Source organism: Ranitomeya variabilis, chromosome 4, assembly GCF_051348905.1.
Source record: "Ranitomeya variabilis isolate aRanVar5 chromosome 4, aRanVar5.hap1, whole genome shotgun sequence".
Taxonomy (NCBI): domain Eukaryota; kingdom Metazoa; phylum Chordata; class Amphibia; order Anura; family Dendrobatidae; genus Ranitomeya; species Ranitomeya variabilis.
This window is the reverse complement of record NC_135235.1, coordinates 328,404,440-328,428,624: the sequence shown is the minus strand read 5'-3', so window position 1 is coordinate 328,428,624 and position 24,185 is coordinate 328,404,440. Positions and strand designations below refer to the sequence as shown.

The 24,185-nt window shown below is 43.3% G+C and overlaps 1 protein-coding gene across 6 annotated transcripts in view; it reads right to left on the bottom strand.

The window, feature by feature from the left end:
* Window positions 1–1,329, bottom strand: part of NECTIN1 (nectin cell adhesion molecule 1) — a 405,552-nt gene extending 404,223 nt beyond the window's left edge. For 4 of the 6 annotated variants that reach the window (XR_013213250.1, XM_077250500.1, XM_077250495.1 and 1 more), the window contains exon 1: window positions 700–1,292. Coding sequence is in view for 4 of the 6 variants with exons in the window: in XM_077250500.1 (XP_077106615.1) it covers window positions 700–805 (106 nt within the window). In the remaining 2 variants the exon portion in view is untranslated. Of the gene's footprint in view, window positions 1–699 lie in introns of all 6 variants that reach the window. The other 2 variants (XM_077250497.1, XM_077250499.1) reach the window with 2 other exon arrangements.
* Window positions 1,330–24,185: the final 22,856 nt, after the last annotated feature.

Genomic DNA, 24,185 nt, shown 5'->3' with positions numbered 1-24,185 from the left:
TGTATATTCTGGGAAAGTTGCATGGTTCTTCATGCTCCTGGTCTCATACAAGTGGCGGAGATTAGCATTTAGGTCTGACTTTGGGAAAAGCAATTATGATCTCATCCCGGACATTGTCACATACTTGAAAAATTGGCAGTAATACTTCTATTCTTGTCCACCTGTTGCCTTCTGAAATTGACATCAGGACTTAAATCACCAACAAGTGTGAGGTCCAGTCCCTAGAGATGGCAGAGCCACCTCCATCACCAGGTCTGACACCAAAATGCCATTCTTGTAGAGTATTATTCAATGTCGTCCATCCATCATGAGAACGAAGCCATTGTCTTACAGTCCAGCGCCGTTTCTAGATGGCACATGATGATCCTTTCTTCTCTGCTCACCTTATAAATTGGTAGATAGATAATACCCCGACTTGTACAATGCATCTCGTCTCTAGCTATGGGGCATGGTGTTCTAGATGCCACCTTGTTACCCAGAGCTGGACTCCCAGGTGGCTCTAGACCTGCATGACTCACATCCCGAGAGCCCACCCAGACTTTCCTCCTCTGCTCCAGCACCCATGGACTCCATTCATTCATTGTTTTATTCTATATATGATTAATGGCGTGCGTCCCCTTCACCCATCCCAATAAATGACCAATTCCCCGCACTCCATTATGTTATTACTCCTCTACTGCAAATCAAAGTTTGTCTCACCTTGGAAGACTGAAGCTATTATGAGGCCGATAGTCAGTGGCCACCACAAGCAGCGACAGCAGCAGGATCCTTTCCGATCTGGAGCCATAATCCACTGGATAAGCATCAAATCCACGGATCTAAAGCAGGAGCAACTTAGAGACACTCTCCACCCTGTGATCCTCTTCCAGGGACATGTACCAGCAATGCAGAATGGCACAATCCCCTTTGCATGTGCTGGTTCCTTTTAGGCTAACTATTGGGACAAGGCAGACCGCATCCACACATCCCCCTTCTTCTCCACCCCAGGGAGACAGTGCACCATACACAGCAGTTTTCCCAGATTCCTGCACCCCAAGAGCTTTCTCCCTCTAACAAATGTTTTTCAGCTGTTCCTGGTCATGCTGTGTGAGGGTCCATGAGTGTGGGGTCCTTGGTCCTGCAGTGATTCTCCTCCAGTCCTGCAGAGCCTTGTGCCTTGTGCAGAGCCCTGTGCCTTGTGCAGAGCCCTGTGCCTTGTGCAGAGCCAGCTTCCTTGGACACTTTACACTTTGTGTGTCTCTCCCAGTCCCTGCTCCTGCCTGCCTGCCTTCCCCTGTGTGACTCTTGCAGTTCTCTCTCCCTCCCCCTCTCTGTATGATGTCAGTGATTGGAAAGCAGGAGGGCTGGGCTTGGGAGACAATCTCTCACAGCTTTAACACTTTATTTTACTGTCCATGTAGGAAAACGCACACACTGTCGCCCATCCCTCTGGCAGTGGGCTTTGTTTCACTATTGCTGAGGGTTTCCATGCCTCCTCTGCTGGGAGCCACCTTAGATGAGGCAGCATGGACTTCTGGAGGAACCTTGTGTAGGAGGCTACAGGGTTAAACGCTCCCCTCCCCATACAGCTCTGGAAGTGAACAGTCCCTGAAATGCTTGTTGCGTTCAGACTTGTCTTCTTTGTGCAGATCCAGACCTGAAATTCGGAATCTCTTCCTGATGTTCAGGATCCTCAGGATAAGTGTATCTGATGGGGCCAGCAGCTTGTTACATAAGCTCCAAAGGATCCCCTCTCCCCCAGGTAGAGTGGAGAGTGAAGGCATGAAGAAGACAAAAAGTTTAGACTGAGCTGAAACTATTGAAAATATTAATTTACCATCTTCTACAGTATTTCTTACTCCTGGGTTTTCTTGAATTAGATCAGTTCCATTATTGTTTCCCTGTATTTACACATAGTTACATTGTTTTCTTCTATTTATAAATAGTTACATTGCAAAGAATTAATAAAGATCTAGGTCCAACCTTTCTCCACCAATTGTACATCCTTAAGGTACCGTCACATTAAGCGACGCTGCAGCGATATCGACAACGATGCCGTCGCTGCAGCGTCGCTGTGTGGTCGCTGGAGAGCTGTCACACAGACCGCTCTCCAGCGACCAACGATGCCGAAGTCCCCGGGTAACCAGGGTAAACATCGGGTTACTAAGCGCAGGGCCGCGATTAGTAACCCGATGTTTATACCCTGGTTACCAGTGTAAATGTAAAAAAAACCAAACACTACATACTTACATTCGCGTCCCCCGGCGTCCGCTTCCCTGCACTGTGTGAGCGCCGGCCCTAAAGCACAGCGGTGACGTCACCGCTGTGCTTTGCTTTCCGGTCGGCACTGACACATTCAGTGCAGGAAGCTCTGAGCAGCAGCGCGGACGCCGTGGGACGTGTGACAGACATCAGAGGGTGAGTATGTAGTGTTTGGGGTTTTTTTACTTTTACAATGGTAACCAGGGTAAATATCGGGTTACTAAGCGCCCTGCGCTTAGTAACCTGATATTTACCCTGGTTACCATTGTAAAACATCGCTGGCATCGTTGCTTTTGCTGTCAAACACGATGATACACGCCGATCTGACGACCAAATAAAGTTCTGGACTTCTAGCTCCGACCAGCGATATCACAGCAGGATCCAGATCGCTGCTGCGTGTCAAACACAACGATATCGCTATCCAGGCCGCTGCAACGTCACGGATCACTATCGTTATCGTTGGAAAGTTGGTCAGTGTGAAGGTACCTTTAGTCACTAAATTGTATTGTTTACAAATAATTACATTGTTTTCTTGTTTTATAAACACAACAACAATTATTTGTATAAGGCTGTGTGCAGACATTGCAGCAGTAGTTTCTGCATCTCTTGGCAGGATAAACACTGCATAATATAGGGGCATTTTTGAGGAGTTTTTGTCGCAGATTTTTCAGCTGCAGATTTTTCCTCATTTATAAGCATGGGTGAAATCTGCAGCAAAAAACACTGAAACAATTGACATGCTGCAGATTTAAATCTGCAAGGAAAAAATAAGTAACGTGTGACTTCAGGAAACACATTCACTTTGCTAGCAGTAGGAAATCTTTCAGGTTTTGTGACAAATCTGTGAAGAAATAAAGGCAACAAATCTGCCACGTGTGCACAGGCCCTTAGACTTTTCTCACTTTGCAGTTACATTGTTGTTTGTTGCTTGTGTTTAGAGATGCAGTTACATTATTTTCTTCTGTTTATCGATGCTACTGTAATAAAATCATAAGAGAATCTGTCAGCAGGTTTTTGCAGAGCAGCATGAAGTAGCCAAAGAGAACCTGAATCCAACAATTTATCCTTTAGTTTATTGGGTTCAGCTTTCTGACACAGAGTTTTTAGATTTAGCAAGAAGCAGAGCTCAGACATCTTTGCCGCCCTCACCAGGCTCTGTATATACAATGTCTATAGACAGTGAGCTGCTTATCACAGACAGTGCAGAATTGGACCAGGAGCTTCTGCAGTGTTCCAACAATGATAAGCTCCAGGTGCTAAAACAATCATTGCACATAAACAAAACTACAGAGCTTGATAAGAGAGACATTCTGAAATCTGTGTTTTAACCCCTACCTCATGCTGCTAAAACCTGCTGGCAGGTTTTAAGATATTAAAAACCTCTTTACGACATGCGCCGTACATATATTGCGCATGTCGTGTCTCTCCCTTTGATATAGGCTCCGGCGCTGAGCCCACATCTTTTCCTGCACATGTCAACTGTTTTGAACAGCTGACATGTGCCCCTAAGAGCCGCGGGTGGAATTGCGATGCACCCGCATCTGTGTCACATGACCACATTTCACCGATGGGTTGGCATGACAACCCAGAGTCTGCAGCAGACCCCTGTCATTGCCAGATTACTATGAGCACTGCCTAGCGTCGGCGCTCATAGCAAGTGAGCATTTCTGCTACACACAGGTGATCTGATCGTTGCCTGTGTGTCGCAGAGGCGATCAGATGATTGCAGCTTCTAATCTCCCATGGAGATTATTGAAACAAGTGTGAAGTAAAAAAAAATGTTTTTTTTTTTAAATAAAAATATATAAATATTCACCACATTCAAAATAAAACAATAAAAAAAAAAAAAAAAAATACACGTATTTGGTATCGTCGAATTCAGAATCGCCCGATCTATCAAGATGTAAAAAAGAATTAATCCTTTCGGTAAATGGAGTAGTGAAAAATAAAAAGTAAAAATGCCAGAACTACTTTTTTTGGTTGCTGCAACGTTAAATTAAAATACAATAACGGGCGATCAAAAGATTGTATCTACAACAAAATGGTATCATTAAAAACGTCAGCTCGGCACACAAAAAATAAGCCCTCCCCCAGCCCCAGATCACAAAAAATGGAGACGCTACGGGTCTCGGAAAATGACGCCATTTTTTTTAACAACTTTTGGATTTTTTTTTTCACCACTTAAATAAAAATTAACCTAGACATGTTTGATGTCTACAAACAAACAAACACTTTTTTTGCAATTTCACCGCACTTGGAATTGTTTTGCCGTTTTCCCATGCACAATATGGTAAAACTAATGGTGTAGTTCAAAAGTACAACTCGTGCCACAAAAACGAAGAACTCACGTGGCCATATTGACAGAAAAATGTAAAAAAGTTCTGGCTCTGGGCAAAAACAGAAACGTAAAAACGAAAATAGGCTGCAGTGTGATGGGGTTGAAATGTTCCAAATTCTAATACATTTTCTGTTGTAATGTAGATATTTATGTATCCATCTCATGAGCAGGATCTCATCTGATGCCTTTCCACTGTTCAGCATGGGGGACGAAGGTTAAATACTTTTCATTTATAAAATAGACTTTTTAATCTTACTGCGGTTTAACATATACATTTATACATTGGCATTTAAAAGTTTGGGCACCCCTGGTCAAAATTATTGTTATTGTGAACAGTTAAGCAGGTTGAAGATGAAATGATCTCTAAAATGCCTAAAGTTAAAGATGACACATTTCCTTTGTATTTTAGATTATATACACTGCTCAAAAAAAATAAAGGGAACACTAAAATCCCACATCCTAGATATCACTGAATGAAATATTCCAGTTCTAAATCTTTGTTCATTACATAGTGGAATGTGTTAAGAACAATAATACCTAAAATTATCAACGTAAATTACAACTAATATTCCATGGAGGTCTGGAGTTGGAATGATGCTCAAAATCAAAGTGGAAAATGAAGTTACAGGCTGATCCAGCTTAAGTGGAAATGCCTCAAGACAAGGAAATGATGCTCAGTAGTGTGTGTGGCCTCCACATGCCTGTATGACCTCCCTACAACTCGTGGGCATGCTCCTGATGAGGCGGCTGATGGTCTCCTGAGAGATCTCCTCCCCAACCTGGACTAAAGCATCCGCCAACTCCTGGATAGTCTGTGGTGCAACGTGACATTGGTGGATGGTGCGAGACATGATGTCCGAGATGTGTTCAATCGGATTCAGGTCTGGGGAATGGGCGGTCCAGTCCATAGCTTCAATGCCTTCATCTTGCAGGAACTGCTGACACCCTCCAGCCACATGAGGTCTGGCATTGTCCTGCATTAGGAGGAACCAAGGGCGAACTGCACCAGCATATGGTCTCACAAGGGGTCTGAGGATCTCATCTCGGTACCTAATGGCAGTCAAGCTACCTCTTGCGAGCACATGGGGGACTGTGCAGCCCACCACAGAAATGCCACCCCACACCATTACTGACCCGCTGCCAAACCGATCATGCTGAAGGATGTTGCAGACAGCAGATTGCTCTCCATGGCGTCTCCAGACTCTGTCACATCTGTCACGTGTGCTGAGTGTGAACTTCTTTCATCTGTGAAGAGCACAGGGCGCCAGTGGCGAATTTGCCAATCCTGGTGTTCTGTGGCAAATGCCAAGCGTCCTGCTCGGTGTTGGGCTGTGAGCACAACCCCAATCTGTGGACGTCAGGCACTCAGACCATCCTCATGGAGTCAGTTTCTAACTGTTTGTGCAGACACATGCACATTTGTGGCCTGCTGGAGGTCATTTTGCAGGGCACTGGCAGTGCTCCTCCTGTTCCTCCTTGCACAAAGGCTGAGGTAGCGGTCCTGCTGTTGGGTTGTTGCCCTCCTATGGCCCCCTCCACATCTCCTGGTGTACTGGCCTGTCTCCTGGTAGCGCCTCTAGCCTCTGGACACTACGCTGACAGACACAACAAACCTTCTTGCTACAGCTCGTATTGATGTGCCATCCTGGATGAGCTGCACTACCTGAGCCACTTGTGTAGGTTGTAGAGTCCGTCTCATGCTACCACGAGTGTGAAAGCTCAACCAACATTCAAAAGTGACCAAAACATCAGCCAGAAAGCATTGGTACTGAGATGTGGTCTGTGGTCCCCACCTGAAAAACCACTCCTTTATTGAGTGTGTCTTGATAATTGCCAATAATTTCCATCTGTTGTCTATTCCATTTGCACAACAGCATGTGAAATTGATGGTCAATCAGTGTTGCTTCCTAAGTGGACAGTTTGATTTTACAGAGGTTTGATTTACTTGGAGTTATATTCTGTTGTTTAAGTGTTCTCTTTATTTTTTGAGCAGTGTAAATATATATATATATATATATATATATATATATATATATATATATATATATATATAATATATTATATATTCATCTTTTTTATCTCATTTTAAATATTAGAAAAGTAAAAATGGGCCGATGCAAAAGTTTGGGCACCCTGCATTGTTAGTTCATCGTATCACCCCCTTTTCAAAGTATCACTGCGTATAAACGCTTTTTGTAGCTAACGAAGAATCTTTCAGTTGTTGTATGAGGGATTTTCATTAATTCCATTTTTCTATGGAAAATTCTTCCAGTTTTGGGAGATTCCTGGGTCGTCTTGCATGCCTTGCTATTTTGAGGTCTAGCCACAGATTTTCTATGATGTTCAGTTCAGGGGACTGTGAGGGCTATTGGAAAACCTTCAGCTTGTATCTTTTGAGGTAGTCTATTGTGGATTTTGATGTGTGTTTAGGATCATTATCCATTTGTAGAAGCCATCGTCTTGTCATCTTCAGCTTTTTTACAGATGGTGTTATGTTTGCATCAAAGAGTTCTATTTTAACCTCATAGGACTACAGGACTTGTTTCCAAAATGCATCAGGCTTGTTTAGATGTTCTTTGGCATATATCTGATGCTCAATTTTATAGTGAGGACTCAGGAGAGGTTTTCTTCTGATGACTTTTCCATGAAGGCTATGTGCAGTTGTCTCTGAATAGTAGAACAATGTACCACAATTCTAGAATCTGCTAAATCTTTCTGAAAGTCTTTTGCAGTCAAGTGGGGGTTCAGATTTGCCTCTCTAGCAATCCTACAAACAACTCTCACTGAAATGTTGCTTGGTTTTCCAGGTCTTACCTTAACCTCCACTGTTCCTGATAAAGTGAACCTTTCATCAGGATTTTGCTAAGTAAACTACGGACAGTGTCAGGTCAGCACCATTATACTGATAAAATGATACCTGAATGGATGAAATCCATCTTATTGTTGTTGTTTAATCTTTATTTTAATTTAATGAGATTCTTGTGCTTCGGGATGGGCCTGTGGGAGGTCTTTATTTGGTGCTCTGTGCTCATATTTATACTTAAAAATGTAATTACAGCAAAATGGATGCCGGCAGCGACACATGCGCAGTAGCATCTATTGCTTGCCGATAGATACATTTGTGCAAATGCCGCCACCGGCACCATATTGTTGTAGGAAAATAAGATAGATGCTACTGCACAAGCACTGCCACCAGTGCCATTTTCCTTTTTGTTATTTTTAATATTAAAAAAAATGTCAATTTTGTTTTTGTCTAAAATATTAAGGAAATGTGTCATCTTTAACTTTAGGCTTTTTAGAGATCATTTCATCCTAAACTTGCTTAACTATTCACAATAACAGTAGTTTTGACGGCGGTTTACATGCTACCGTATATATATATATATATATATATATATATACACTCACTGGCCACTTTATTAGGTACACCTGTCCAACTTCTTGTTAACACTTAATTTCTAATCAGCCAATCACATGGCGGCAACTCAGTGCATTTAGGCATGTAGACATGGTCAAGACAATCTCCTGCAGTTCAAACCGAGCATCAGTATGGGGAAGAAAGGTGATTTGAGTGCCTTTGAACGTGGCATGGTTGTTGGTGCCAGAAGGGCTGGTCTGAGTATTTCAGAAACTGCTGATCTACTGGGATTTTCACGCACAACCATCTCTAGGGTTTACAGAGAATGGTCCGAAAAAGAAAAAAAATCCAGTGAGTGGCAGTTCTGTGGGCGGAAATGCCTTGTTGATGCCAGAGGTCAGAGGAGAATGGGCAGACTGGTTCGAGCTGATAGAAAGGCAACAGTGACTCAAATCGCCACCCGTTACAACCAAGGTAGGCCTAAGAGCATCTCTGAATGCACAGTGCGTCGAACTTTGAGGCAGATGGGCTACAGCAGCAGAAGACCACACCGGGTACCACTCCTTTCAGCTAAGAACAGGAAACTGAGGCTACAATTTGTACAAACTCATCAAAATTGGACAGTAGAAGATTGGAAAAACGTTGCTTGGTCTGATGAGTCTCGATTTCTGCTGCGACATTCGGATGGTAGGGTCAGAATTTGGCGTAAACAACATGAAAGCATGGATCCATCCTGCCTTGTATGGAGCATCTTTGGGATGTGCAGCCGACAAATCTGCGGCAACTGTGTGATGCCATCATGTCAATATGGACAAAAATCTCTGAGGAATGCTTCCAGCACCTTGTTGAATCTATGCCACGAAGAATTGAGGCAGTTCTGAAGGCAAAAGGGGTCCAACCCGTTACTAGCATGGTGTACCTAATAAAGTGGCCGGTGAGTGTATATATATATATATATATACACAGTACAGACCAAAAGTTTGGACACATCTCATTTAAAGATTTTTCTGTATTTTCATGACTATGAAAACTGTAAATTCGCACTGAAGGCATCAAAACTATGAATTAACACATGTGGAATTATATACTTAACAAAAAAGTGTGAAGCAACTGAAAATATGTCTTATATTCTAGGTTCTTCAAAGTAGCCACCATTTGCTTTGATGACTGCTTTGCACACTCTTGGCATTCTCTTGATGAGCTTCAAGAGGTAGTCATCGGAAATGGTCTTCCAACAATCTTGAAGGAGTTCCCAGAGATGCTTAGCACTTGTTGGCCCTTTTGCCTTCAATCTGCGGTCCAGCTCACCCCAAACCATCTCGATTGGGTTCAGGTCTGGTGACTGTGGAGGCCAGGTCATCTGCACGGGCGCTTCGGCATGCTCTTCCTCCGCCGTCGGTCACGCGCTCCTGTGGCTTGCGCAGGCTCTAGGACCCGGCCGCACGCATCCTCTTCTCTTTTGTGCTCCTGAATGACCTGACCCGGCAGTGTCCCCTGTCCAATTGCAGACAGGTGCCGGGTTTCAGTATCACAGTCCAGTGGGTCCACTCTTGCTACTCGCCATCATCGGCGTAACAGTAGAATTAGGCCATGGACCCCTCCGGGGCCTCCGCCCAGAAAGAGTTGGTTTTCTTGTGGGAAAACCAGACTCACATCATGTCTTTCATGAAAACTATGGATTTCCGGTTGTCTGCCTTACCGGGAATGCCTCCCAGTTATCTAGTCTCCAGCAGGAGTTCGTCCAGCAGCGTGATACCCTGGCTTACATCTTGTCCTATATGGCTTCTGTGGATGACCATCTGCTTTCTTTGCAGTCGGTGTCCTCGCAGGTATCATCCCAGGTCTCTGACTCCCGCACCAGTACCCTCTCCTCGTCTTGGTAAACTGCCTCGTTATGGCGGAGAGACCCCAAGCTGTGCCGGTGATTTCTCAATCAGTGTTGCTTACACTTTGAGTTATTGCCCCAGCAGTACCCCACTGATCGGGCTAAGGTGGCCTTAATTGTTTCCCATTTGGAGGGAGAGGCTCTTCCCTGGGTGAATCCTCTTTGGGAGTGAGACGACCCCATTGTTTCCAGTATTGTGACCTTTATGGACACTTTCCGGAGGGTTTTTGACGAGTCTGGGTGACTCGCTTCCACTACGGAGTCCCTTTTTACAAAATACTTCAAAGAAAGCAAGGAATATCGCCTAGTAATATGGCATGCTTCAAAAACAGCACACATCCAATATAGGAAAATAGAAGCATTTAGCCATAGAATATATAAAAAGGATTTCTTTTATTTAAATATATCCATCAAATAACATATACATTTTTTATTATCAATAAACAAGTTAAAATCGGGGGTAAAGCTGCACAAAGAAACCACCGCCAAATACCACACAGGCAATAAGTGAATAACATGAAAATCGAGAAATTATTTTCCTTACGGGTAAGTATGATTGCTATTCACCGAGTGTTACACCTATTCCATGGTGTGTCCTATAAATTGCACTAGTGTGCTAAAAGTCTGAACCTTTTTATATTGTCTACTTGACCGCAAAGGTACCAAAATAGTAGATATTACGTTAGGAGTTCCAATGCCCTGAGGAGGTCTAACTTATGGAGACATGGAGGCTCAAATATAAGAAATCAATTACCTGTGAGTGGTGGTGGTGACCCAACCCGGACGCGCGTTTCGCCTGTGGCTTCGTCTGCGGGGTAAGTGTGTCACACTTTCCCCGCAGACGAAGCCACAGGCGAAATGCGCGTCCGGGTTGGGTCACCACCACCACTCACAGGTAATTGATTTCTTATATTTGAGCCTCCATGTCTCCATAAGTTAGACCTCCTCAGGGCATTGGAACTCCTAACGTAATATCTACTATTTTGGTACCTTTGCGGTCAAGTAGACAATATAAAAAGGTTCAGACTTTTAGCACACTAGTGCAATTTATAGGACACACCATGGAATAGGTGTAACACTCGGTGAATAGCAATCATACTTACCCGTAAGGAAAATAATTTCTCGATTTTCATGTTATTCACTTATTGCCTGTGTGGTATTTGGCGGTGGTTTCTTTGTGCAGCTTTACCCCCGATTTTAACTTGTTTATTGATAATAAAAAATGTATATGTTATTTGATGGATATATTTAAATAAAAGAAATCCTTTTTATATATTCTATGGCTAAATGCTTCTATTTTCCTATATTGGATGGGAGTCCCTTTTTAGTCTCCATCAGGGCACTCTCACTGTCGGACAATATGCCATACGCTTTCTCACCTTGTCCTCGGAACTGGAGTGGCGTTAGTAAGGACCTTTTGGTGAGGTTTATCTGGCAGGATTAAAGATGAGCTTGCCGGGCGCTATACTCCGACCACTTTGGAGGAGCTCATTTCTCTTGCTACGTGCATTGATCTGCGCTTTCAAGAGCGCTCTCAAGAGGTCGCCAGAGAGAGGAGACCTTTTAGGTCTTCCTCTTCTTCTGGTCATAGACCTCCCAGTCCTCGGTCTTTGGTTCTTCTGGCAGTTCTGCACGGAACCTATGCAGGTGGACCGAGTTAAGCTGGCTGATCACGCAGGAGAGAGAGGCTAGCACAGGGCCTGTGCTTATACTGCGGTGGTACGTCCCATTTTCTGCGCTCATGTCATGAGAGGCCGGTAAACGTCTCCACCTAGGTCAGGTAAGAGAGGTCTCCCTAGGTGTGTTTGAATCCTCTCCTCCTCTTGCTCTCTCTGTTCTGATTATCCAGGGTCAGAGACTTTATTCGGCTCAAGGAGGTGAAGAAATATCGGATTCCAGTGGTCTCCTTAGAGTGTCCTCGTATGATTGCCTCCGTGGACGGTAAACCCCTGCAAGAATCCGTTTCCGTGGTCACTGAGTTACACAGTTACATAGTTACATAGTTATTAAGGTTGAAGGAAGACTTTAAGTCCATCTAGTTCAACCCATAGCCTAACCTAACATGCCCTAACATGTTGATCCAGAGGAAGGCAAAAAAAACCCATGTGGCAAAGAGTAAGCTCCACATTGGGGAAAAAAAATTCCTTCCCGACTCCACATACGGCAGTCAGACTAGTTCCCTGGATCAACGCCCTACCAAGGAATCTAGTGTATATTATACCCTGTAACATTATACTTTTCAAGAAAGGCATCCAGTCCCCTCTTAAATTTAAGTAATGAATAACTCATTACAACATCATACGGCAGAGAGTTCCATAGTCTCACTGCTCTTACAGTAAAGAATCCGCGTCTGTTATTATGCTTAAACCTTCTTTCCTCCAGACGTAGAGGATGCCCCCTTGTCCATGTCTCAGGTCTATGATTAAAAAGATCATCAGAAAGGTCTTTGTACTGTCCCCTCATATATTTATACATTAAAATAAGATCACCCCTTAGTCTTCGTTTTTCCAAACTAAACAGCCCCAAGTGTAATAACCTATCTTGGTATTGCAGACCCCCCAGTCCTCTAATAACCTTGGTCGCTCTTCTCTGCACCCGCTCTAGTTCAGCTATGTCTTTCTTATTCACCGGAGACCAGAACTGTGCACAGTATTCTAAGTGTGGTCGAACTAGTGACTTGTATAGAGGTAAAATTATGTTCTCCTCATGAGCATCTATGCCTCTTTTAATACATCCCATTATTTTATTTGCCTTTGTAGCAGCTGCCTGACACTGGCCACTGAATATGAGTTTGTCATCCACCCATACACCTAGGTCTTTTTCATTGACGGTTTTGCCCAGAGTTTTAGAATTAAGCACATAGTTATACATCTTATTACTTCTACCCAAGTGCATGACCTTACATTTATCCCCATTAAAGCTCATTTTCCATTTATCAGCCCAAGTTTCTAGTTTACATAAATCATCCTGTAATATAAAATTGTCCTCCCCTGTATCGATTACCCTGCAGAGTTTAGTGTCATCTGCAAATATTGAAATTCTACTCTGAATGCCCCCTACAAGGTCATTAATAAATATGTTAAAAAGAAGAGGGCCCAATACTGACCCCTGTGGTACCCCACTGCTAACCGCGACCCAGTCCGAGTGTGTTCCATTAATAACCACCCTTTGTTTCCTATCCCTGAGCCAGCTCTCAACCCACTTACACATATTTTCCCCTATCCCCATTATTCTCATTTTATGTATCAACCTTTTGTGTGGCACCGTAACAAAAGCTTTTGAAAAGTCCATATACACTACATCTACTGGGTTCCCTTGGTCCAGTCCGAAACTTACCTCTTCATAAAAGCTGATCAAATTAGTCTGACATGAACGGTCCCTAGTAAACCTGTGCTGATACTGGGTCATGAGGTTATTCCTCTTCAGATACTCCAGTATAGCATCCCTTAGAATGCCCTCCAGGATTTTACCCACAGTAGAGGTTAAGCTTACTGGCCTATAATTTTCGAGTTCAGTTTTTGTCCCCTTTTTGAATATTGGCACCACATTTGCTATACGCCGGTCCTGTGGTATAGACCCTGTTATTATAGAGTCTTTAACCCCTTTCTGACATTGGACGTACTATCCCGTTGAGGTGGGGTGGGCCCGTATGACCACCGACCGGATAGTACGTCCAGCTCGATCGGCGACGCTCACGGGGGGAGCGCGGCTGATCGCGGCCGGGTGTCAGCTGATTATCACAGCTGACATCCGGCACTATGTGCCAGGAGCGGTCACGGACTACCCCCGGCACATTAACCCCCGGCACACCGCGATCAAACATGATCGCGGTGTGCCGGCGGTACAGGGAAGCATCGCGCAGGGAGGGGGCTCCCTGCGGGCTTCCCTGAGCCCCCCGGAGCAACGCGATGTGATCGCGTTGCTGCGAGGGTCTCTTACCTCCTCCTCGCTGCAGGTGCCCGGATCCAAGATGGCATCCGCGTCCTGCAGGAAGGGAGGTGGCTTACCAAGTGCCTGCTCAGAGCAGGTGCTTGGTAAGCCTGCAGTGCTGTAAGTCAGATCGGTGATCTGACAGAGTGCTGTGCAAACTGTCAGATCACCGATCTGTGATGTCCCCCCCTGGGACAAAGTAAAAAGCAAAAAAGTAAAAAAAAAAAATTCCACGTGTAAAAAAAAAAAAAAAAAAATCCTAAACAAAGAAAAAAAATATATATATATTATTCCCATAAATACATTTCTTTATCTAAATAAAAAAAATAAAACAATAAAAGTACACATATTTGGTATTGCCGCGTCCGTAACGACCCCACCTATAAAACTATATCACTAGTTAACCCCTTCAGTGAACACCGTAGGAAAAAAAAAAAAAAAGAGGCAAAAAACAACGCTTTATTATCAAACCGCCGAACAAAAAGTGGAATAACACGCGATTAAAAAGACGGATATAAATATCCATGGTACCGCTGAAAATGTCATCTTGTCCTGCAAAAAACGAGCCACAATACAGTGTCATCAAATAAAAAATAAAAAAGTTATAGTCCTCAGAATAAAGCGATGCCAAAATAATTATTTATTCTATAAAATAGTTTTTATCGTATAAAAGCGCCAAAACATTAAAAAAATGATATAAATGAGGTATCGCTGTAATCGTACTGACCCGAAGAATAAAACTGCTTTATCAATTTTACCAAACGTGGAACGGTATAAACGCCTCCCCCAAAAGAAATTCATGAATAGCTGGTTTTTGGTCATTCTGCGTCACAAAAATCGGAATAAAATGCGATCAAAAACTGTCACATGTCCGAAAATGTTACCAATAAAAACGTCAACTCGTCCTGCAAAAACAAGACCTCACATGACTCTGTGGACCAAAATATGGAAAGATCATAGGTCTCAAAGTGTGGAGACGCAAAAACTTTTTTGCTATAAGAAGCGTCTTTTAGTGTGTGATGGCTGCCAATCATAAAAATCCGCTATAAATGCTATAAAAGTAAATCAAACCCCCCTTCATCACCCCCTTAGTTAGAGAAAAATAATAAAATTAAATGTATTTATTTCCATTTTCCCATTAGGGTTAGGGTTAGGGCTAGGGTTAGGGCTAGGGTTAGGGCTAGGGTTAGGGTTAGGGCTAGGGTTAGGGTTACGGCTAGGGTTAGGGCTAGGGTTAGGGCTGGGGTTAGGGTTGGGGCTAGGGTTGGAGCTAAAGTTAGGGTTAGGGTTGGGGCTAAAGTTAGGGTTAGGGTTGGGGCTAAAGTTAGGGTTAGGGTTTGGATTACATTTACTTTTGGGATTAGGGTTGGGATTAGAGATAGGGGTGTGTCAAGGTTAAGGGTGTGGTTAGGGTTACCGTTGGGATTAGGGTTAGGGGTGTGTTTGGATTAGGGTTTCAGTTAGAATTGGGGAGTTTCCACTGTTTAGGCACATCAGGGCCTCTCCAAACGCGACATGGCGTCCGATCTCAATTCCAGCCAATTCTGCATTGAAAAAGTAAAACAGTGCTCCTTCCCTTCCGAGCTTTACCGTGCGCCCAAACAGGGGTTTACCCCAACATATGGGGCATCAGCGTACTCGGGACAAATTGGACAACAACTTTTGGGGTCCAAGTTCTCTTGTTACCCTTGGGAAAATATAAATTTGGGGGGCTAAAAATCATTTTTGTGGGAAAAAAAGATTGTTTATTTACAGGGCTCTGCGTTGTAAACTGTAGTGAAACACCTGGGGCTTCAAAGTTCTCACAACACATCTAGATAAGTTTCTTGGGAGGTCTAGTTTCCAATATAGGGTCACTTTGGGGGGTTTCTACTGTTTGGGTACATCAGGGGCTCTGAAAATGCAACGTGATGCCTGCAGACCAATCCATCTAAGTCTGCATTCCAAATGGCGCTCCTTCCCTTCCGAGCTCTGCCATGCGCCCAAACAGTGGTTCCCTCCCACATATGGGGTATCAGCATACTCAGGACAAATTGGACAACAACTTTTGGGGTCCAATTTCTCCTGTTACCCTTGGGAAAATACAAAACTGGGGGCTAAAAAATCATTTTTGTGAAAAAAAAAAAAAATTCTTTTCATGGCTCTGCGTTATAACCTGTAGTGAAACACTTGAGGGATCAAAGCTCTCAAAACACATCTAGATAAGTTCCTTAGGGGGTCTACTTTCCAAAATGGTGTCACTTTTTGGGGGTTTAATGTTTAGGCACATCGGGGGCTCTCCAAACGCGACATGGCGTCCCATCTTAATTCCAGTCAATTTTGCATTGAAAAGTCAAATGGCGCTCCTTCCCTTCCGAGCTCTGCCATGCACCCAAACAGTCGTTTACCCCCACATATGGGGTATCGACGTACTCAGGACAAATTGCACAACAACTTTTGTGGTCTAATTTCTTCTCTTACCCTTGGGAAAATAAAAAATTGGGGGCAAAAAGATAATTTTTGTGAAAAAATATGATTTTTTATTTTTACGGCTCTGCATTATAAACTTCTGTGAAGCACTTGTTGGGTCAAAGTGCTCACCACACATCTAGATAAGTTCCTTAATGGGTCTACTTTCCAAAATGGTGTCACTTGTGGGGGGTTTCAATGTTTAGGCACATCAGGGGCTCTCCAAACGCAACATGGCGTTCCATCTCAATTCCAGTCAATTTTGCATTGAAAAGTCAAATGGTGCTCCTTCCCTTCCGAGCTCTGCGGTGCGCCCAAACAGTGGTTTACCCCCACATATGGGGTATCAGCATACTCAGGACAAATTGTACAACAACTTTTGGGGTCCATTTTTCCTGTTACCCTTGGTAAAATAAAACAAATTGGAGCTGAAATAAATTTTGTGTAAAAAAAATTTAAATGTTAATTTTTATTTAAACATTCCAAAAATTCCTGTGAAACACCTGAAGGGTTAATAAACTTCTTGAATGTGGTTTTGAGCACCTTGAGGGGTGCAGTTTTTAGAATGGTGTCACACTTGGTTATTTTCTATCATATAGACCCCTCAAAATGACTTCAAATGTGATGTGGTCCCTAAAAAAAAATGGTGTTGTAAAAATGAGAAATTGCTGGTCAACTTTTAACCCTTATAACTCCCTAACAAAAAAAAATTTTGGTTCCTAAATTGTGCTGATGTAAAGTAGACATGTGGGAAATGTTACTTATTAAGTACTTTGTGTGACATATCTCTGTAATTTAAGGGCATAAAAATTCAAAGTTGGAAAATTGCAAAATTTTCAAAATTTTCGCCAAATTTCCATTTTTTTCACAAATAAACGCAAGTTATATTGAAGAAATTTTACCACTATCATGAAGTAAAATATGTCACGAGAAAACAATGTCAGAATCGCCAAGATCCGTTGAAGCGTTCCAGAGTTATAAACGCATAAAGGCACAGTGGTCAGAATTGTAAAAATTGGCCTGGTCATTAACGTGCAAACCACCCTTGGGGGTAAAGGGGTTAAAGATTAAAAATTGTGGTCTATCAATGACTGTACTTAATTCCTGCAGTACTCGGGGGTGTATCCCATCCGGGCCAGGAGATTTATCAATTTTAGTGATTTTTAGACGCCGACGTACTTCCTGCTGGGTTAAGCAGGTGACACTTAATGGGGAATTTTTGTTATCACTGATCATATTGTCTGCCATGGGATTTTCTTTTGTAAATACTGATGAAAAAAAGTCATTTAGCATATTGGCTTTTTCCTCATCCTCATCCACCATTTCACCCAGACTATTTTTAAGGGGGCCAACACTTTCATTTTTTAGTTTCTTACTATTTATGTAGTTAAAGAATATTTTGGGGTTATTTTTGCTCTCTCTGGCAATGAGTCTCTCTGTCTCAATTTTTGCTGCCTTGATTTGCTTTTTACAGAATTTATTTCATTTTCTGTATTTATTTAATGCCTCCTCACTACCTACTTCCTTTAATTCTCCAAATGCTTTCTTTTTGTCACTTATTGCACCCCTTACAGCTCTATTTAGCCATATCGGTTTCCTCCGATTTCTAGTATGTTTATTCCCATACGGTATATACTGTGCACAGGTCCTATCCAGGATGCTAATAAACGTCTCCCATTTTCTTTGTGTATTTTTATGTCTCAGGATATCGTCCCAGTTAACTGCACCAAGATCATCTCTCATGCGTTGGAAATTTGCCCTCCTGAAGTTTATGTCCTTGTCACCCCTCTACTACACATCTTATTAAAGGATACACGAAAACTTATTATTTTGTGATCACTATTCCCCAAGTGACCCCCAACCCTTATATTTGTTATGCGGTCTGGCCTGTTTGTTAATATTAGGTCTAGCAGTGCCCCCCTTCTTGTTGGGTCCTGAACCAGTTGTGAAAGGTAATTGTCTCTCATAGTTGTCAAAAACCGATTACTTTTGCTGGAACTGCAGGTTTCTGTTCCCCAATCTATTTCAGGGTAGTTGAAGTCCCCCATAATAATGACTTCTCCTTGAGTAGCCCGTATGACCACCAATGGGATAGTACGTCATACGCGATCGGCCGCGCTCACGGGGGGAGCGCGGCCTATCGCGGCCGGGTGTCAGCTGCATATTGCAGCTGACATCCAGCACTATGTGCCAGGAGCGGTCACGGACCACCCCCGGCACATTAACCCCCGGCACACCGCGATCAAACATGATCGCGGTGTACCGGCGGTATAGGGAAGCATCGCGCAGGGAGGGGCTCCCTGCTGGCTTCCCTGAGACCCCCGGAGCAACGCGATGTGATCGCGTTGCTCCGAGGGTCTCCTACCTCCCTCCTCGCCGCAGGTCCCGGATCCAAGATGGCCGCAGCATCCGGGTCCTGTAGGGAGGGAGGTGGCTTACCGAGTGCCTGCTCAGAGCAGGCGCTGGTAAGCCTGCAGCCCTGCACAGCAGATCGCCGATCTGACAGAGTGCTGTGCACACTGTCAGATCACCGATCTGTAATGTCCCCCCCCTGGGACAAAGTAAAAAAGTTTAAAAAAAATGTTTCCACATGTGTAAATAAATAAATAAAAAATAAATTCCTAAATAAAGAAAAAAAAAATATATTATTCCCATAAATACATTTCTTTATCTAAATAAAAAAAAAAACAATAAAAGTACACATATTTAGTATCGCCGCGTCCGTAACGACCCAACCTATAAAACTGTCCCACTAGTTAACCCCTTCAGTAAACACCGTGAGAAAAAAAAAAAAAAAACGAGGCAAAAAACAACGCTTTATTACCATACTGCCGAACAAAAAGTGGAATAACACGCGATCAAAAAGACAGATATAAATAACCATAGTACCGCTGAAAACGTCATCTTGTCCCGCAAAAAACGAGCTGCCATACAGCATCATCAGCAAAAAAATAAAAAAGTTATAGTCCTGAGAATAAAGTGATACCAAAATAATTATTTTTTCTATAAAATAGCTTTTATCGTATAAAAGCGCCAAAACATAAAAAAAGATATAAATGAGGTATCGCTGTAATCGTACTGACCCGAAGAATAAAACTGCTTCATCAATTTTACCAAACGCAGAACGGTATAAACGCCTCCCCCAAAAGAAATTCATGAATAGCTGGTTTTTGATCATTCTGCCTCACAAAAATCGGAATAAAAAGCGATCAAAAAATGTCATGTGCCCGAAAATGTTACCAATAAAAACGTCAACTCGTCCCACAAAAAACAAGACCTCACATGACTCTGTGGACTCAAATATGGAAAAATTATAGCTTTCAAAATGTGGTAACGCAAAAAATATTTTTTGCAATAAAAAGCGTCTTTCAGTGTGTGACGGCTGCCAATCATAAAAATCCGCTAAATAACCCACTATAAAAGTAAATCAAACCCCCCTTCATCACCCCCTTAGTTAGGGAAAAATAAAAAATTTTAAAAAATGTATTTATTTCCATTTTCCCATTAGGGTTAGGGCTAGGGTTAGGGTTAGGGCTAGGGTTAGGGTTAGGGCTAGGGTTAGGGCTAGGGTTATTGCTAGGGTTAGGGCTAGGGTTAGGGTTAGGGCTAGGGTTATTGCTAGGGTTAGGGCTAGGGCTAGGGTTAGGGCTAGGGTTATTGCTAGGGTTAGGGCTAGGGTTAGGGCTAGGGTTAGGGTTATTGCTAGGGTTAGGGCTAGGGTTAGGGCTAGGGTTAGGGTTATTGCTAGGGTTAGGGCTAGGGTTAGGGTTAGGGCTAGGGTTAAGGCTACAGTTAGGGTTGGGGCTAAAGTTAGGGTTAGGGTTTGGATTACATTTACGGTTGGGAATAGGGTTGGGATTAGGGATAGGGGTGTGTCAGGGTTAGGGGTGTGGTTAGGGTTACCATTTGGATTAGGGTAAGGGGTGTGTTTGGATTAGGGTTTCAGTTATAATTGGGGGGTTTCCACTGTTTAGGCACATCAGGGGCTCTCCAAACGCGACATGGCATCCGATCTCAATTCCAGACAATTCTGCGCTGAAAAAGTAACACAGTGCTCCTTCCCTTCAGAGCTCTCCCGTGTACCCAAACAGGGGTTTACCCCAACATATGGGGTATCGGCGTACTCAGGACAAATTGGACAACATCTTTTGGGGTCCAATTTCTCCTGTTACCCTTGGGAAAATACAAAACTGGGGGCTAAAAAATAAGTTTTGTGGGAAAAAAAGGATTTTTTATTTTCAGGGCTCTGCGTTGTAAACTGTAGTGAAACACTTGGGGGTTCAAAGTTTTCACAACACATCTAGATAAGTTTCTTGGGGGGTCTAATTTCCAATATGGGGTCACTTGTGGGGGGTTTCTACTGTTTAGTTACATCAGGGGCTCTGCAAATGCAACGTGACGCCTGCAGACCAATCCATTTAAGTCTGCATTCCAAATGGCGCTCCTTCCCTTCCGAGCTCTGTCATGCGCCCAAACAGTGCTTCCCCCCACATATGGGGTATCAGCGTACTCACGACAAATTGGACAACAACTTTTGGGGTCCAATTTATTATGTTACCCTTGTAAAAATACAAAGCTGGGGGCTAAAAAATCATTTCTTTGAAAAAAAAAGAGGAATTTTTATTTTCACGGCTCTGCGTTATAAACTGTAGTGAAACACTTGGGGGTTCAAAGTTCTCACAACACATCTAGATAAGTTCCTTGGGAGGTCTAGTTTCCAATTTGGGGTCACTTGTGGGGGGTTTCTACTGTTTGGGTACATCAGGGGCTCTGCAAATGCAACGTGACGCCTGCAGACCAATCCATTTAAGTCTGCATTCCAAATGGCGCTCCTTCCCTTCCGAGCTCTGTCATGCGCCCAAACAGTGCTTCCCCCCACATATGGGGTATCAGCGTACTCAGGACAAATTGGACAACAACTTTTGGGGTCCAATTTATTATGTTACCCTTGTAAAAATACAAAGCTGGGGGCTAAAAAATCATTTCTGTGAAAAAAAAGAGGAATTTTTATTTTCACGGCTCTGCGTTATAAACTGTACTGAAACACTTGGGGGTTCAAAGCTCTCAAAACACATCTAGATAAGTTCCTTAGGGGTCTACTTTCCAAAATGGTGTCACTTGTGGGGGGTTTTAATGTTTAGGCACATCATGGGCTCTCCAAATGCAACATGGCGTCCCATCTTAATTCCAGTCAATTTTGCATTGAAAAGTAAAATAGCGCTCCTTCCCTTCCGAGCTCTGCTATGCGCCCAAACAGTGGTTTACCCCCACATTTGGGGTATCGTCGTACTCAGGACAAATTGCACAACAACTTTTGTGGTCTAATTTCTTTTCTTAACTTTGGGAAAATAAAAAAATGGGGGCGAAAAGATCATTTTTGTGAAAAAATTGGAGCTGAAATAAATTTTGTGTAAATAAAAATGAACATTTAACTTTTTTTCAAACATTCCAAAAATTCCTGTGAAACACCTGAAGGGTTAATACATTTCTTGAATGTGGTTTTGAGCACCTTGAGGGGTGCAGTTTTTAGAATGGTGTCACACTTGGGTATTTTCTGTCATATAGACCCCTCAAAATGACTTCAAATGAGATGTGGTCCCTGAAAAAAAATGGTGTTGTAAAAATGAGAAATTGCTGGTCAATTTTTAACCCTTATAACTCAATAACAAAAAAAAAATTTGGTTCCAAAATTGTGCTGATGTAAAGTAGACATGTGGGAAATGTTACTTATTAAGTATTTTGCGTGACATATGTCTGTGATTTAAGGGCATAAAAATTCAAAGTTGGAAAATTGCAAAATTTTCAAAATTTTTGCCAAATATCTGTTTTTTAACAAATAAACGCAAGTTATATCGAAGAAATTTTACCACTATCATGAAGTACAATATGTCAAGAGAAAACAATGTCAGAATCGCCAAGATCCGTTGAAGCGTTTTAGAGTTATAACCTCATAAAGGGACAGTGGTCAGAATTGTAAAAATTGACCTGGTCATTAACGTGCAAACCACCCTTGGGGGTGAAGGGTTTAAGGATGATTTTACATACAGACACACCCCTCCCCCTCGCTTATCTGTACGGTCATTTCTGAAAAGGCTATAGCCTTGCAAGTTAACAGCCCAGTCATGGCTCTCATCCACCCCTGTTTCAGATATCCCCACCATGTCATAATTATGCTCCAACAACATTAATTCTAATTCGTCCATTTTGTTGGCGAGGCTTCTGGCATTAGTATACATGCACTTGATGTTCCTCTCTGTACCTCTATTCTTTCTTAAATTATTAACTGTTCTAACCCCACCCCCCATGCCACCGCCACCCCCAACTTCCTTATTTGTGCCCAGGTCTCTATCTGCCCTATCTTCCCCTCCTATAAATTGAATACCCTCCCCCCAATCCCTAGTTTAAACACTCCTCCAACCTTCTAGCCATTTTTTCCCCCAGCACAGCTGCACCTTCCCCATTGAGGTTCAGCCCGTCCCTAGCGTAGAGCCTGTAGCCCACTGAGAAGTCGGCCCAGTTCTGCAGGAACCCAAACCGCTCCTTCCTACACCAATTCTTGAGCCACTTATTAACCTCCCTAATCTCCCATTGCCTCTCTGGCGTGGCACATTGTACAGGCAGTATTTCGGAAAATACCACGTTGGAGGTCCTTGCTTTCAGCTTGCAGCCTAATTCCCTGAAATCATCTTTAAGGACCTTCCACCTACCTCTAACTTTGTCATTTGTGCCAATGTGCACCATGACCGCTGGGTCCTCACCAGCCCCTCCCAGTAATCTGTCCACCCGATCAGCGATGTGTCGGACTCGAGCGCCAGGTAGGCAGCACACCGTCCGACGATCCCTGTCTTTGTGTCAGATTGCCCTATCTGTTCCCCTAATAATTGAGTCCCCCACTACCAGCACCTGTCTGGCCTGCCCTGCTCTCCTATTTCCCTCCTTACTGTAGTAGTCACTCCTCCGGCTTTCAGAGGACATGCCTGGCTGCAGCAGTGCTACCCCTGTACTGGCACCCCCCTCATCTGTCAACTTAGCAAACTTATTGGGGTGTGCCAGATCAGGACTAGCCTCCCTGGCACTCTTCCCTCTACCCCGCTTTCTGAATGTCACCCAGCTAGCTACTTCACTGTCCTGCAGCTCCATCCTACCACCCCCCCCTCATCTATCCCATTGAGCGTCTGCTCAGTGAGCAGAAGACTCCTCTCCATATTGTCTATGGATCTCAGTGTTGCCAGCTGCACATTTAGATCCAGAATCTGGGCTTCCAAATGCTCAACGTGCTCACATCTCGCACAGCAGTATGCACCCTCGACCGGCTGATCAAGGACTGCATACATGTGGCAAGATGTGCACTGGATGGCATTAACAATAGTGAAGCACATTTCCTAATGGGGATTGCACCAGACAGAAACGTTAAATAAAAATAAATACAAAGTATTAATAAAATACAGACAGCAATTCAGCAATTCCTCCCTTGGAAACTCCCTGAATCCAAAGTCACTGAATCACAAGTCACACTTACCGCGGTTCACACTTACGCTCAGGTCACAGCTCGCTCACACTCGCTAAGCTGAAGATTTAAAGATTTTTTTTTCCCCCTCAGCAACAATCCACCTTGCTGTTCAATGCTCTACCAAAAAGGACTTGAGTCCCAAACAGCTGCCCCTTATAACCCCTCTAATTATGAGCCCCCACCCTAAGTTAACCCCTTGTGAATATAGCTACTCCCAATTCAGCAACTCACACCAATTCACACAGGTATTTGTTAAAGGCTTTCCAAATACCTCTTCACTGAATCACAAGTCACACTTACCGCCATTCACACTTACGCTCAGGTCACACTCAGCTCGTACACACTCGCTAAGCTGAAGATTTAAAGATTTTTTTTCCCCTCAGCAACAATCCACCTTGCTGTTCAATGCTCTACCAAAAAGGACCACTTTTGAGGAAGTGCTTCTGCAGATTGGGGCTCTGCATCAAGAAAAGAT